Source organism: Myxocyprinus asiaticus, chromosome 29 (genome assembly GCF_019703515.2).
Source record: "Myxocyprinus asiaticus isolate MX2 ecotype Aquarium Trade chromosome 29, UBuf_Myxa_2, whole genome shotgun sequence".
In the NCBI taxonomy this organism is placed as follows: domain Eukaryota; kingdom Metazoa; phylum Chordata; class Actinopteri; order Cypriniformes; family Catostomidae; genus Myxocyprinus; species Myxocyprinus asiaticus.
Genome location: NC_059372.1, coordinates 2991991 through 3005942, shown reverse-complemented (window position 1 = coordinate 3005942; position 13952 = coordinate 2991991). Strand labels below are relative to the sequence as shown.

The window sequence follows — 13952 nt, the reverse complement described above, 5'->3', positions numbered from 1 at the left end:
CCACCTGCGAGAGTGGAAAAGGAGTGTCTCGCCATCAAGTGGGCGGTCCTCATTCTCCGATACTACCTGTTGGGGCGGGCCTTCACCCTCTGTTCCGATCACGCCCCACTCCAGTGGCTCCACTGCATGAAAGATACCAATGCCCGGATCACCCGTTGGTACCTGGCTCTTCAGCCGTTTAAGTTCAAGGTGGTCCACAAACCGGGAGTGCAGATGGCTGTCGCCGACTTCCTTTCCAGGAATGGGGGGAGTGGTAGGCAGGCAGGATGCCGCCCCGGCCTGAGTCGGGCGGTGGGGATATGTGGCAGCGGGGGCGTGGTCAAGCATCTCTTCGGAGACAGAGAAAGCGGTAAGGGCGCTTACACCCGAGTTAAATTATGTCTAACACCTGTCTCTAATTTCAGTGAGCATGGGGAGAGCGGCATAAATAGAGCCACACCGCAGGTAGACGAGAGAGAGAGCCTGGGCACCAGAGACCCGATTGTGAAGCCAAGAGTTTATTATTGCAAAGTTGAGAGTTTATTTTGTGAAGTAGTTTGTGGATTTTTAGAGTGAGTTATTGAACAGCGTAAAAGCCTTGAAAGACTGTATTTGCTGCAGTGAGGAAAATAAATGCTTACCTGAACCAGGAAATCTGCTTCTTGCCTCCTCCTTCCACTAAGAAGTGTTACAGGTATTTTTAAACACTTTAAAAAAGCTTTTAATACGACAAATAAATCAACTTAAAATACACCCCTGGGGCTAGATAGTCCAGCACTGATGAGGTAAAGAGGAGAAAAACATCAATTACAAAGCTTTTTAAAATACACATAATCATTAGACTTCCCACGGTATCATAATTTTCACACAGGTGCGGTGTTCACGTTCAAACAGTATTACCGCTGGTTGGATGCTAGGTGGTACTTTGGGGTAATTTTCATAAAGCAACAGCTATATAATATATTAGGAGTGTAACGGTACATGTATTCGTCCACGGTTCGGTGCATGCAGTTAGACAAAGAATACATCCAAGTCAGTCACAGGTGATCCATACTTCAATCAAGAAGGGGGCGCGTGCGGTAATGCAACGCTGTTTGCTAATCACCACAACAGGAAAAAGAGCAGAAGAAGAAGAGACCATCTATGCACCAACCCAAAACTAGAATGGCTTCTCCTAATGCACAAGTTTTATTTTTCATTATTCTATTTATTTTGTACTTTTATAACACAAGAGATGCTTTTTAGTTTTGTAGCTGATTGTGACCAAATACCTTTTGTTTTTTTTTTTTATCAACCCTACAAACCATGACCCCAAAACCGAGGTATGTACCGAACCGTGACTTCTGTGTACCGTTACACCCCTATATATATATATATATATATATATATATATATATATATATATATATATATATATATATATATATATATATAAATACACACACACAGCCACAACATTAAAACCACATGCCTAATATTGTTTTGGTCCCCTTCATGTCACTGAATTGAAAACATAGGCATATGTGAACTAGGCAGTCGACTAGGGCAGCATCATATGTCAGGGGGAGGCACAGGCAAAAACAATCAAGGTGTATATATACACTCACTGGGCACTTTATTAGGAACACTATGGTCCTAATAAAGTGCCGATGTGGTCGTCTGCTGTTTAAGCCCATCTGCCTCAATGTTCAACGTGTCGTGCATTCCGAGATGATATTTTTCTCACCACAGTTGTACAGAGCAGTTATCTGAGTTACCATAGACTTTGTCAGTTCGAACCAGCCTGGCCATTCTTTGTTGACCTCTCTCATCAACAAGGCATTTCCGTCCACAGATCTGCTGCTCACTGGATGTTTTTATGTTCTTGGCACCATTCGGAGTACATTTTAGAGACTGTTGTGTGTGAAAATCCCAGGAGATCAGCAGTTACAGAAATACTCAAACCAGCCCATCTGGCACCAACAGTCATCCATGCGATTATCTAATCAGCCAATCATTTGGCAGCGGTGCAGTGCAAAAAATCATGCAGATACAGGTCAGGAACTTTAGCTAATGTTCACATCAATCATCAGAATGGGGAAAAAATGTAATCTCAGTGATATGGACCATGGCATGATTGTCTCGACTGAGGGATCGATGAACATTCTTGCTTTAGTGATTTTGCATTGAAAATTAAATTCATTTATTTAAAAACTGAAAAAACTAAAACCAAAGACATTTCTAAATTCAAACTGCACTTCAAATGAAATGAAAAAGCAATACGAATTAGTAAAAAAAAAAAAAAAAACATATATATAAACACCTTTCCATTTACTGTCAGGCAAATAAATTACTAATCCAAATTAAGATCTAAAAACATTTCTAAATGTAAGCATAATTCATGGTTTGAGGTGAACGTGTTTTTGTATTACTTTGATTTAATCACAGATTTATAGGCTACAGAGTTGCTCTCACAATGAACTACTAAATTTGGAAATAAAGCGAACTGAACTCAAAGCACCTCCTGAGCTGAGATGGTCTGAGGTAATTTGCAGAATTCTCATAGAAGATAATATTCTTGTAAAAATCTTTCAGAAGACTGAAACAAAGAAAGAGTGAGACCCCTTTACATACGCATGTTCCACAAGACTGCACGCCTCCAAACAAACAGCGCATCAAGACAGCTTTTCTGTCGTCTGTTCTTAAAAATATAATAGTGTTCTTACACACGTCTGTGTGTATAACAGCATTTCTTGTGTCATTCTGTATCCGAGATGTCTTACAGTTACCCACCATGCACATTATATTCTGTACCTGCAATTAAAAGTCTTCTGTCAATGTGCATACTTTGATGCCTGTGTAATTTGATTAGTTGGTAAAGAACCTCTGGCTTTCAATGTGTTACTTAGGTACATTTATCATGGGTCACAAACTCTTCATTAGGCAACTATTCTTTTTTTAAGGCTATTTTATACATTAGGCTATTGTATTGATATTGGAAGTTTCATTCATAATGTTTCCACCAGTATAAAATTTCACACTGGAGTAAAACCGGTATCACCGTACACCATGGCAACCCTAATAATCATCCTTACCAAACTGGAGTAACACTAACTGTTAACTAGAATAGATTAATATTAAATCTATTAGAGTGAATATACTGTACAAGACATCATTTTTATACTGTAAAAGTTGTAGTTAAATGTTTTTAAATATGCTTAGGCTTTTAGTTTATTTTTTATTTTTTTTTAAGAAATACTAAAGTTTATTTATGTACTATTTATTTTTTTATTTTGTATCTATATCAATCTAACCACAGAAATAAGGAGCCATCCATGGTCTCACTTATGTACAAGGCCGTCCACATGATGTAAAAGATAACGGGACTCATCGGACCAGGCGACCTTCTTCCACTGCTTCAAGGTCCACTTACGACGCTTGCGTGCCCATTGTAGGCCCTTTCAACAGTGGACAGGGGTCATCATGGGCACTCTGACTGGCCTGCGGTTACGCAGCCCCATATGCAGCAGGGTGCGATGCACTGTGTGTTGTGACACATTCCTCCTGTAACCATCATTCAAATTTTCTGTCGGTTCATACTAGATGGGATAGCCTTCGTTGCCCTCACACATCGATGGTCCTTGGGTGACCAACACCCTGTCGCCGGTCTGTGGTTTGTCTCTCCTTGGACCACTGTCGGTAGGTACTCACTACTGGTGATCAGGAGCAACCCACAAGCCATATCAGAGATGCTCTGACGCAGTCGTCTGGCCATAACAATTTGGCCCTTGTCAAAGTCACTCAGGTCTTTACTCCTGCATATTTCTCCTGCATTCAATACGCTGACAATGAGAACTGATTTTCCGCTTACCATCTAATCTACCCAAACCTTGACATGTGGCCTTGTTAGGAGATGATTAATGTTATTTATTTCAACTCATAATGTTTTGGCTCATCATTGTACATATCTGTTAACATCTCAGTAAATGAAGTTTAGTGTTTCATGACCCTTTAATACAGGTTATGTTCTTTACTATGATGGGTCACCACTTGATGTCCATTGTAAAATCTGGGTCTCGAAGCAAAACCAGTTGAGAACCACTGGCCTAGAAATCCAACCCACACAGGACAATGAAACAGAATAATATAGTGTGCTTTATTCATTATTTGCAGCTTTCTTTTTCTTAACTTGGTGTGCAAGCACACATCATCACTGTTTCTTTTCTTTTTTCCCCCTCTGCTACACTGTAGATCCAAAAAAGTGCAGCGCCGCTGGTAAAAAGCAGTGCAAAAACACTGTAGTACAAGCACCTTTTTAAACTGAGCACTTAAAAATAAAAACAGCAGGGAACTGTTTTGAGTGATATAATGACTTGTAAAATGACAGTCGATTGACATGAAAATGTAAATCATTAAAGGAAGAAACATACCTGAAGAAATATAATCATCTTCATCTCCCTGTTGTTCCTCTGTTGTGTTTTCTTCTTTTATCTCCTCCTGCTTCACTTCAATCTTCACTGGTATCTGCAGCATCTGCTGTTCTCCAGCATTACAGACAGAAGACAGAGACTCTGTGGAGGTTTGATCATCATCATCTTCATTACTCTGTTGTTCCTCTACTTTGATTTCTCCTCCCCTCTTCATCAGGTTCCTGCAGTCCAGCAGCTTCACTGAACACATCTTCACTTGTATCTGCAGCATCTGCTGTTCTCCAGCATTACAGACAGATGCCAGAGACTCTGTGGAGGTCTGATCATCATCTTCATTACTCTGTTGTTCCTCTTCTTTTATCTCCTGCTTCACTTCAATTTTCACTGGTGTCTGCAGCATCTGCTGTTCTCCAGCATTACAGAAAGATGCCAGAGACTCTGTGGAGGTTTGATCATCATCTTCATTACTCTGTTGTTCCTCTGCTGTGTTTTCTTCTTTTATCTCCTCCTGTTTCACTTCGAACTTCACTGGTATCTGCAGCATCTGCTGTTCTCCAGCATTACACACAGAAGCCAGAGACTCTGTGGAGGTTTGATCACCCTGATTACCATCAGTAGAACAGAGTAAAGTGAGCTGTGAGTCCTGTGTGTCTCTGGATCTCTGTTCAGAGAGTTTGTCCAGCAGTCGCTGTGATGTGGACTGATCTCTGCCGCTCCACACTGAATCCTGACATTCTGTGGAGGTCCCATCAGTCACACACACTGAAGATTGACAGGAAACATTTTCCAGCTCCTGACAAACACAACACAATCACATCTGTACTGTTCATCATATCACATCATTTGAAAGCTTACAATCTCAACTTTAAGGATGAAATGAATGTTTAACCTGTAACCTGTCCTCTCTCTCCATCAGTTTTGTCTTCAGTGACGTCATCTCTTTCTTCAGCGGAGAGATTTCTGTGATGAAATCATTAATATCCAGCATGGACAGATCAGTTCCTACTGATTTACTGCAGATCACATCCACCTGCTCTCTCATGATGAACATCTAAACACAAAAACATCATCATTATAATGGACTGACATTCATCAAACTCAAAAAGATTATTATAGGATTATATACAGCTCTGTTAAATAACTTTGTTTCTGATATGGTAGCCTATAAATATAAATGTGTGCTTGGAGTTTGGTTTATTTTCCTGACAGCAGGAATATTATCAGATGATATAACAGGCTTTATCATATACTCGCTATAAGCTCATTTATCAGAAATGAAACATGATATTCTCACATTTCTGCTTGTTTCTCCTGAAACTGAATATTTTAAAGCGTCCATCACAAATAAAATAAAATAAATTACCAAACATATAAAGCATTAAATTAAACAAATGAAAAAAATAATATTGTTAGGCATATATAACTGCCTTTTCTTTACACAAACTTAAATTAGCCTTACCCAGTTCTGTAGATGAATAAAGTCGGCTGAATGACATTCTCAGAATGTTCTACACTTTTTTCAAGACTAAAAACTATCAGAACTATTTGTTCAATGCTGAGTTCACTTTCAGAAAACTAGCTTTTGAACATTTTAAAACTTAAATATTTTAAATCTAACCCCCTTTACCTCGTATCGTGTTTGCTGAGCTTCTTCAGAAAATGTCAATTGTATTATGACACTAAAATTAATTTTAGATGACAATCATGTTCAGGTGGTCATTAAATGTTGCTGGACAAATATGCGGGACATAATGCAGTTGTGATGTCGATGCTTTAGATTAGATGATTGTTTAAAATAGCCTATTGAATATCAGGAATGTATCATATATGTAAACCCTGATATTACACAGCATCAGTTTTTCTTTAATAGCTGTGCACACCGCATATACATATCGATGGATGGTCCTTATAGTAAGACTGAAAGTTTCCCCCACTACTTGGTGCAGGTTGCCAGCTTGAACAGGGCCGTGACGATTTGCTTTCGGTCGGAACCGGTTGCAACCTGCGATAGGCGCAACATCAGGACTAATATTACAGTCCTATCAGAAGGGCAACTGCTCCCTTTTGATTGCAATTCTCGTCTTCTGATTGCATTTATTTGTGAAATTAAAGTAACAGCAAGCTGGCTAATTTCAATGAATTGTCTCAATACTTTCCCCATTTTTCCAAAACTTCGGGGGGGGGGGGGAATTAGGGACATCTGGGAGGCGAAAGGTACACAATAGGGCTGCACGATTAATCTAATCGCAATCGTGATGTCACTCTGTGCGATTACATAACCACAAAAATTTTGCAATTTAATTCAACAAAAAGGTGTGCTGTGTGCATGACACTCTAGTCTCTGTGTGCACTGCAGTCTCCACGCCCACAAAAGATATGACCAGTAAGTCTCTGTTTAGGCAGTAGCACGTGTGTCGTGTATGGTCACATGAGTATCAGAAGCGTAGACCGGTAGGGTTTCAGAGCATGCAGAGGTGCACACAGGAGGCAACGTGGAAAATGGAAGATTACGAGCAGGTTGATGGCATTGGACTTGTGGCCAAAAAAGACGCGACCTCTGTTATATGGCGATATTTCGGATTCAGGCTCAGTGGCATTGAGCAGAAAGAGGTACTGTGTAAAACATGCAAAGTAAAAGTCACCACATCACGTGGTAACACGACAAATTTGTATCAGCACCTTAGACAGCACAGAGAAAAGTATGATGAATGCATGAAATTGAAAGCCACAACTAGTAAACAGACAACTGAAAGTCAGGGTGAAAGCCAAACAAAACAAAACACAATTACAGATGTGTTTAAGAGTGTTACGCCATACAACAAATGCTCACGGAGATACAACGAAATCACCGACTCCATAACACACTACTTGGCTAGAGACATGGTACCCATATACACCGTTAGCAAACAAGGATTTCAGAAAATGGTCCACACCTTGGACAGGAGGTACCAGCTTCCCCCGCTGAACTATTTCTCTCAAGTTGCCATCCCTGAGCTTTACAACAAATGCCGTGGAGAAGTTCAGGTGGAAATTGCTAATGTAAGGTATTATTCAACCACTACGGACCTGTGGTCAAGCAGGACGACTGAACCATACATCAGCCTAACTGCTCACTTTGTCATCGATGACTTTGAACTGAAAGGCCACTGCTTGCAAACCTCGTATTTCCCCCAGGATCACACCGGAGAGAATATAGCCTTGGGCTTGAATGAGGCATTGGCTGCATGGGACCTATGTGAGGAGCATCAGGTAGCTATCACAACAGACGATGGCAGTAACATCGTTAAAGCGGTGGAGCTAAATGGCTGGACAACATTTATTCATTTGACAGACAAGGGTCCATTGTTTTGGACATAGGCTTCACCTTGCCATTGGTAAGTTAAACTGACTTGATTTATTTTATTACAATGTTATATTTTATACACCTGTAAAAATGTATATATATATATTTTTTTTACTTATTCACAGCTTGCTTCAGATACTCTAGCATGTTTGTTCCAACCTGTAAAGAGAAGTTCACAAAAGTTAGAAAAAAACTTACACAACAAAACACTTGATAAATAGAAGCAACGCTTTATCCAAAGTAATGTACCACACATTAATGCTCTGGGGTCGATGGACGCGCCGGCTGGAATTTTTCCTCCTAACAGCAGAACAACTTAAAATACTCCATTTTTGTGCATACAGATAAGTGTAAGACATCATTAGAAACTATAAAGGGTCTACTTCTATTTGTGTACACTCACAATAACAACAAAACCTTGTGCTTTTGTAAAATAAAGAAAATAATCAGGGTGCGCTTTCAGCCGTCTCTGTCTCCACGAGTATCTTTCTGAAACACGTCACAAAAATGAACTGAAACTCCGTGAATATTTCTAAAGAAAGCTTAAAATGTCTACTTGTAAATAAAACAATTCAAATTTAAAACAAATATTCTCCTGCAATGTAATCTGTATGAAACAAAGTGATGTACAGTTTCTCCTGGCTCAGCTAATTATCCCTTATGTGATCCCACCCACAGCAGAGCGCGCTATTCATACGATAATGTGTTGAGACGATCAATGCAAATGGTAAACGCCCCCAACAATGCCTTAAAAAACATAAAGTTCATTCACTTTTCTGCGCGTTTAAATCTATAGTAAAATAAAAACATACAATAGAAAAATCATGGCTTTACTATAGTAGTTACCATGACAGTGTAATGTTTTTGTTTTTTGGTCTGAAACATGGTTTTACTATAGTAATATTGTAGTAAACATGACTGAGGTGGGCCATGTTTGTTTTAGTTTCTCTGGGACCAAAACCATGTTTTAATATAGATTATCCATGGTTAATCTTGTGATTACTTTGATTTAATTACAAATACAATGGTTAAACTACCACAGTAATCATAGTTAAACTATAGTTATTGTAGTAAATCCATAATAATCACAAAATTATGTTTTTTAAAGCACAGTATTCGTTTTCCTGTAGTATTATAGTTTCACTACGAATATCATGGTTAAAATATGGTTACTGTAGTAAAATCATGGTAAATGTATTGCGAGGGAAAGTAAAACTATTTCAGAAAACAAATTCCCCCTGAAGGGGCTCCGAAGTTTTTTGTTTGTTTCTCCTGAAACTGAATATTTTAAAGAGTCACAAAACCGCCACAAACGACGATAATAATCTTCTATTACGATCATTAAAACGCCAAAGACAGAAAAACACAAACATAAACTCACAAATGAAGTTAAACACATTCAAACACTTACAGACAAATTCTTCTTCTTCTTGTGTTTAATGGCGCTTTTCCGTCTCCTACTGGTCTTCTTCTTCTTCGTCTTGTTAATGGCCGCTCACTCCTTAGGATTATTACCGCCACCTACTGTATAACTTACATAGGTGATGCATCTGTATTTTATTTTATGTATTTATTTATTTATTTGTATATATGAGGATGTACTGCCCCACCCACCCCAGATGACCACCCCTGCGTGTTCAGCTCCTCCAGCTTCCACACTGGGCTCCTCAACCTCCAGGATGGGTATTATATCCTATGCTCTAGTCCTGTATTCTTTAAAAAGGTTAAAGCAGCCCTATATGTCTGAGAATCTCTCAAACCCTTTCCTAAGAGGTCCGTGACATTTACTGGTCTATCCTTTATATTATTAAAAAGACTACTACATTGATCATCATATTTGTTACGTTTAAAAAATACATGCTCTGCTGTTTCTAAAACATCACATTCATCACACATAACATTGTCATGCTTCCCCATTATTGCAAGTGTTGAATTTAATCCTGTGTGTCCCAATCTTAATCTAGAGATCATTACTTCTTCCTTTCTTTACCTTCCATGAAATTGTTCTTTTCCTACTAATTTTGCAATATTATAATACCATCTCCATGTGCTGCTATTTTCCCACCTCTGTTGCCATACATTTACTAGTTTCTTTTTAATCACTGATTTTACCTCACTTCTCCCCATGGGTACTTTATTATCCAACAAGTTTTTCTTTAATGCTGTTTTTGCTAATTTATCAGCTATTTCATTCCCTGCTATCCCAATGTGTGCTGCTATCCAACAAAAGTACACTGTTATACCCTCTGCTTTCAACTGTACAATAATGTATAGATTTCCATCAGTATATCTTCTCTGTCAGTTCTCGTAGACATTATACTTTTAAGAGCTGACGATGAATCCGAACAAATTACAGTCCTAATTGGCTTAATCTGTTCAATCCATTGTAGCCCTACTATTATAGCAATGAACTCTGTGGAATATACAGACAATTTATCAGTTATTCATAGATGTATTTTTTTCTTAAGTCTCGGAATATATACTTCCGAGTTATACCAACTTTTTGATTAAATGGATCTTTAGATCCATCTGTAAACATCTGCATAAAAGAGTAAATTATTTCTCTCATAAAAACATTGATTTCATTACTACTACTATACCCTTCTTCTGCTTTTTCCCGGGCCACTAATAATCTCATTTCAAAAATAGGTTCAGGAAAGTTCCAGGGGGCAGGGGGCAGGGGGCAACCAATAATCCTCTCAGCAGTCCGAACTGTCCTTTTAGTCTTCTGATGTTTGATTTCGTAGCTGAACCAAACCAGACAGTTATTGAAGTGCAGAGGAGAGACTCAGTGACTGCTGAGTAGAACTGTATCAGCAGCACCTGTGGCAGGTTGAATTTCCTCAGCTGGCGAAGGAAGTACAACCTCTGCTGGGCCTTTTTCACAATGGAGTCAATGTGGGTCTCCCACTTCAGGTCCTGTGAGATGGTAGTGCCCAAGAACCTGAATGACTCCACTGCTGCCACAGTGCTGTTTAGAATGGTGCAGGGGGTCAGTGTTGGGGTGTTCCTCCTAAAGTCCACAATCATCTCCACCGTTTTGAGCGTGTTCAGCTCAAGGTTGTTTTGATTGCACCAGACAGCCAGCTGTTTAACCTCCCTTCTGTATGCAGACTCATCGTCATCTCGGATGAGGCTGATGACAGTGGTGTCTAATTTTCAGAAAAAAACAACATATGAATCCAAATTAACATGTATTTATACTAAAGTAATATTCAAAGTCGTGCTGGTCCATAATGGTAACAAGTACCCATCTCTTCCCCTGGCTCACTCAGTGCACCTCAAAAGGATTACAACAGCATCAAGATCTTGCTGGACACCTTGAAATATGATGAGTATGGCTGGGAGGTCATAGGAGACTTCAAAATGGTGGCATTCCTGATGGGTCTCCAAGGCGGTTTTACCAAGTTTCCCTGCTATCTTTGCCTTTGGGACAGCAGGGACACCAAGGCGCACTACCACAGGCGAGACTGGCCACAGTGGATCGAGTTCTCTGTGGGGAGGAACAACGTCAAGTGGGAGCCACTGGTGGACCCCCAGAAGGTGCTGATGCCACCACTGCACATCAAATTGTGCCTTACGAAACAATCTGTCAGAACTCTAGATAAGGAGTCGGCAGCCTTCAAGAACCTTCAAGACTTCTTCCTTAAGCTGTCTGAGGCAAATGTCAAAGCTGGTGTCTTCGTCAGACCACAGATAAAGAAGGATTTTGGATTAATATGTCGTTTTTTTCTGACTTTATGTGAACGAAAAGACACAAATTTACCCGTTTTCTCACAAGAAATAGGTAAATTTCAAAATATCACTGTCCTGGTCACAAAAGCAAAGTTTGTGGGGAATAATAGCCATTTTCTATACTTTTGAGGCATAAGCAATTAGGAAATAACACTTACTACCCAGGAACAAAAATTTTGTTGTCATTAGAGCCACAATTTACCTCAACATGCTGCCTTAATTTGGAGCTGTAAGGGGGAAGCCACCCAAAGGCCCAAGGACGGTATTCAATGCCGTGGCTGAAGGTCTCCTGCATGTTCTGTCTTATCGTGCACATTAAGTTTAAGTTATTTTGTTCCAATTAAATAACTACATTATTTGTTTTATGATCCCCGTTTATTTGATCTGACTTCAATTATAAAAGTTTCCAAGGATATATTAATGTTCCAATCTTAATTATTATTATTAAATTTGGTTTAACATTTGATCATCGTATTTAACTCTATTTTATATTGTTCATTCCGATTCCTATTTTGCTTAGAGAGTCTCGTGCCGGCCGTGTACGCGGATCTCACGGACACAAATATGCCATGTCTTGGTCATTAGACAGAGGTAACTGACTAAATACTAATTAGATGTCTGCTCATTCTTGCCCTTTTATCTAAAAGTATTTTGTTTAGTCCCCTTAGATAGTAAACACTTAATTAGAGTAACATTATTTCTACCCAGAGGTCATGACCACTAAACTTTACAAAGATAGACCAACAATACCTAAGTTAAAAATAGCTTTATATGGGGCCTAGGTAGATCAATGGTAAAAGAAGCTGGCTACCACCCCTGGAGTTCGCTAGTTCAAATCCCAGGGTGTGCTGAGTGACTCCTGCCAGGTCTCCTAAGCAACCAAATTGGCCCGGTTGCTAGGGAGGGTAGAGTCACATGGGGTAACCTCCTCGTGGTCGCTATAATGTGGTTCGTTCTCGGTGGGGCACGTGGTGAGTTGTGCGTGGATGCCGCGGTGGATGGCGTGAAGCCTCCACACATGCTATGTCTCCGTGGCAACGCGCTCAACAAGCCACATGATAAGATGCGCGGGTTGGCGGTCTCAGACACGGAGGCAGCTGGGATTCGTCCTCCGCCACCCAGATTGAGGCAAATCACTACGCGACCACAAGGACTTAAAAGCACATTGGGAATTGGGCATTCCAAATTGGGTGATAAAGGAAAAAAAATAAAAAATTTTTTTATATAATCATGCCATGTGTTGGGCCTCATGTATTCAGATAGAAGACAAAGGCAGGCCTAACACAGTCGTAAAACCTAACTCAGGCCCCATATCAAGTCATAAATCTTACTGATAAAAACCGCGCCAAAATCAAACAAAGGGAGTCCAAAACAGACTACAAATCCCATGAAGCCTTGCTCACTAAAGGATCGAACTCTCAACTCCTATTGGATGAGGCACACGACAGAATGCACCTCAACCATGACATCATCAGGAGTAGAATTACCTCTGAAATGCTTCCGGGATTTGCTTCCAGCAACTTTGCTCGCCATGTGTAGATGCAGCTCATCGCTGCTCTCAGGTGCAGCCTCGTGGCACAAGGAAGTAACGTCCGACTTGAAACTGTGGCCATACAATCTCCATCTCACTGGACGAGTTGAGATTACTCTGTGTTCCACCGAACACTCTAACGGATCCGAAGGAGACCGCCGAGCAATCCGCATCCTCATCCGTTTGCCTGCAGAAGTGAAGAGAGAAAAGATTTCTCTTCCATCTTCAATCAAGTCGATGTTGCTGATTTCACTGCCAGCCCACTGAGAATCAGCAGCCGTACCGCCCGCCGACAGAGCGAGGAAACGGCCTCCCATCATCACCCAAGCCTTGAGGAACCGAGTCGAAGTTAAAGGACGGATGAACACACATTCTGCGTCCTCATGCGATTCAAGTAAGAGGTTTACGTCTGGGCAGATAAAGAATATTATAGTGTGTTATTCTTGTGTATCAAGGTTATTGCTTGTACAGTTTACGGACCACCGAGTCCGCTCATTGCGGCTAACACTCAGGGTATTAATTATCACGAATTTGAATTGCTGTATTGTAGTCCAACCACATTGGACTGTTGTGCATTTCCGCCATCGCGGGTGAGACCGGCAAACTGAGTTTACCCATTAAAGAATCAAAGACCACTGGATGGTTTACAAGCCATCCACCGTGACTCTGAGTGATAAACTAACAGCTGCTTTCTCTCCCATGGTCACAAAATTGGCTTTGGGGCCATCACTTTATTCTCTCTCTCTCTCGTATTAACCACACACACACACACACACGCGACCCCTCACAGACATTCTCGCACACATTTTTGGCTAGTAGATAGCTTCGTGATAAAGCTCTGCTTTGTACCTATGCTACCATTGACTGGTTTCTCTCCGCCCACATTCGCGGCCATATTCTCTGGCCGGAAGTCTCGCGTGACATACTCTCCACGAGAGTCACGTCCGCCATTTTG

General features: G+C 40.4%; 1 protein-coding gene across 7 annotated transcripts in view; it reads right to left on the bottom strand.

Annotated features, from left to right (window-relative positions):
- The window catches only part of LOC127419864 (zinc finger protein 271-like), a 263395-nt gene that overhangs the window by 123340 nt on the left and 126103 nt on the right, over window positions 1-13952 (bottom strand). The window contains exons 1-4 of one of the 7 annotated variants that reach the window (XM_051661637.1): window positions 9143-9221; window positions 7847-7890; window positions 5278-5439; window positions 4389-5181 (exon numbers count right to left, since the gene is read on the bottom strand). In XM_051661637.1, coding sequence (XP_051517597.1) covers window positions 4389-5181; window positions 5278-5439 — 955 coding nt within the window. In that variant the 5' untranslated portion in view covers window positions 7847-7890; window positions 9143-9221. The other 6 variants (XM_051661639.1, XM_051661638.1, XM_051661640.1 and 3 more) reach the window with 6 other exon arrangements.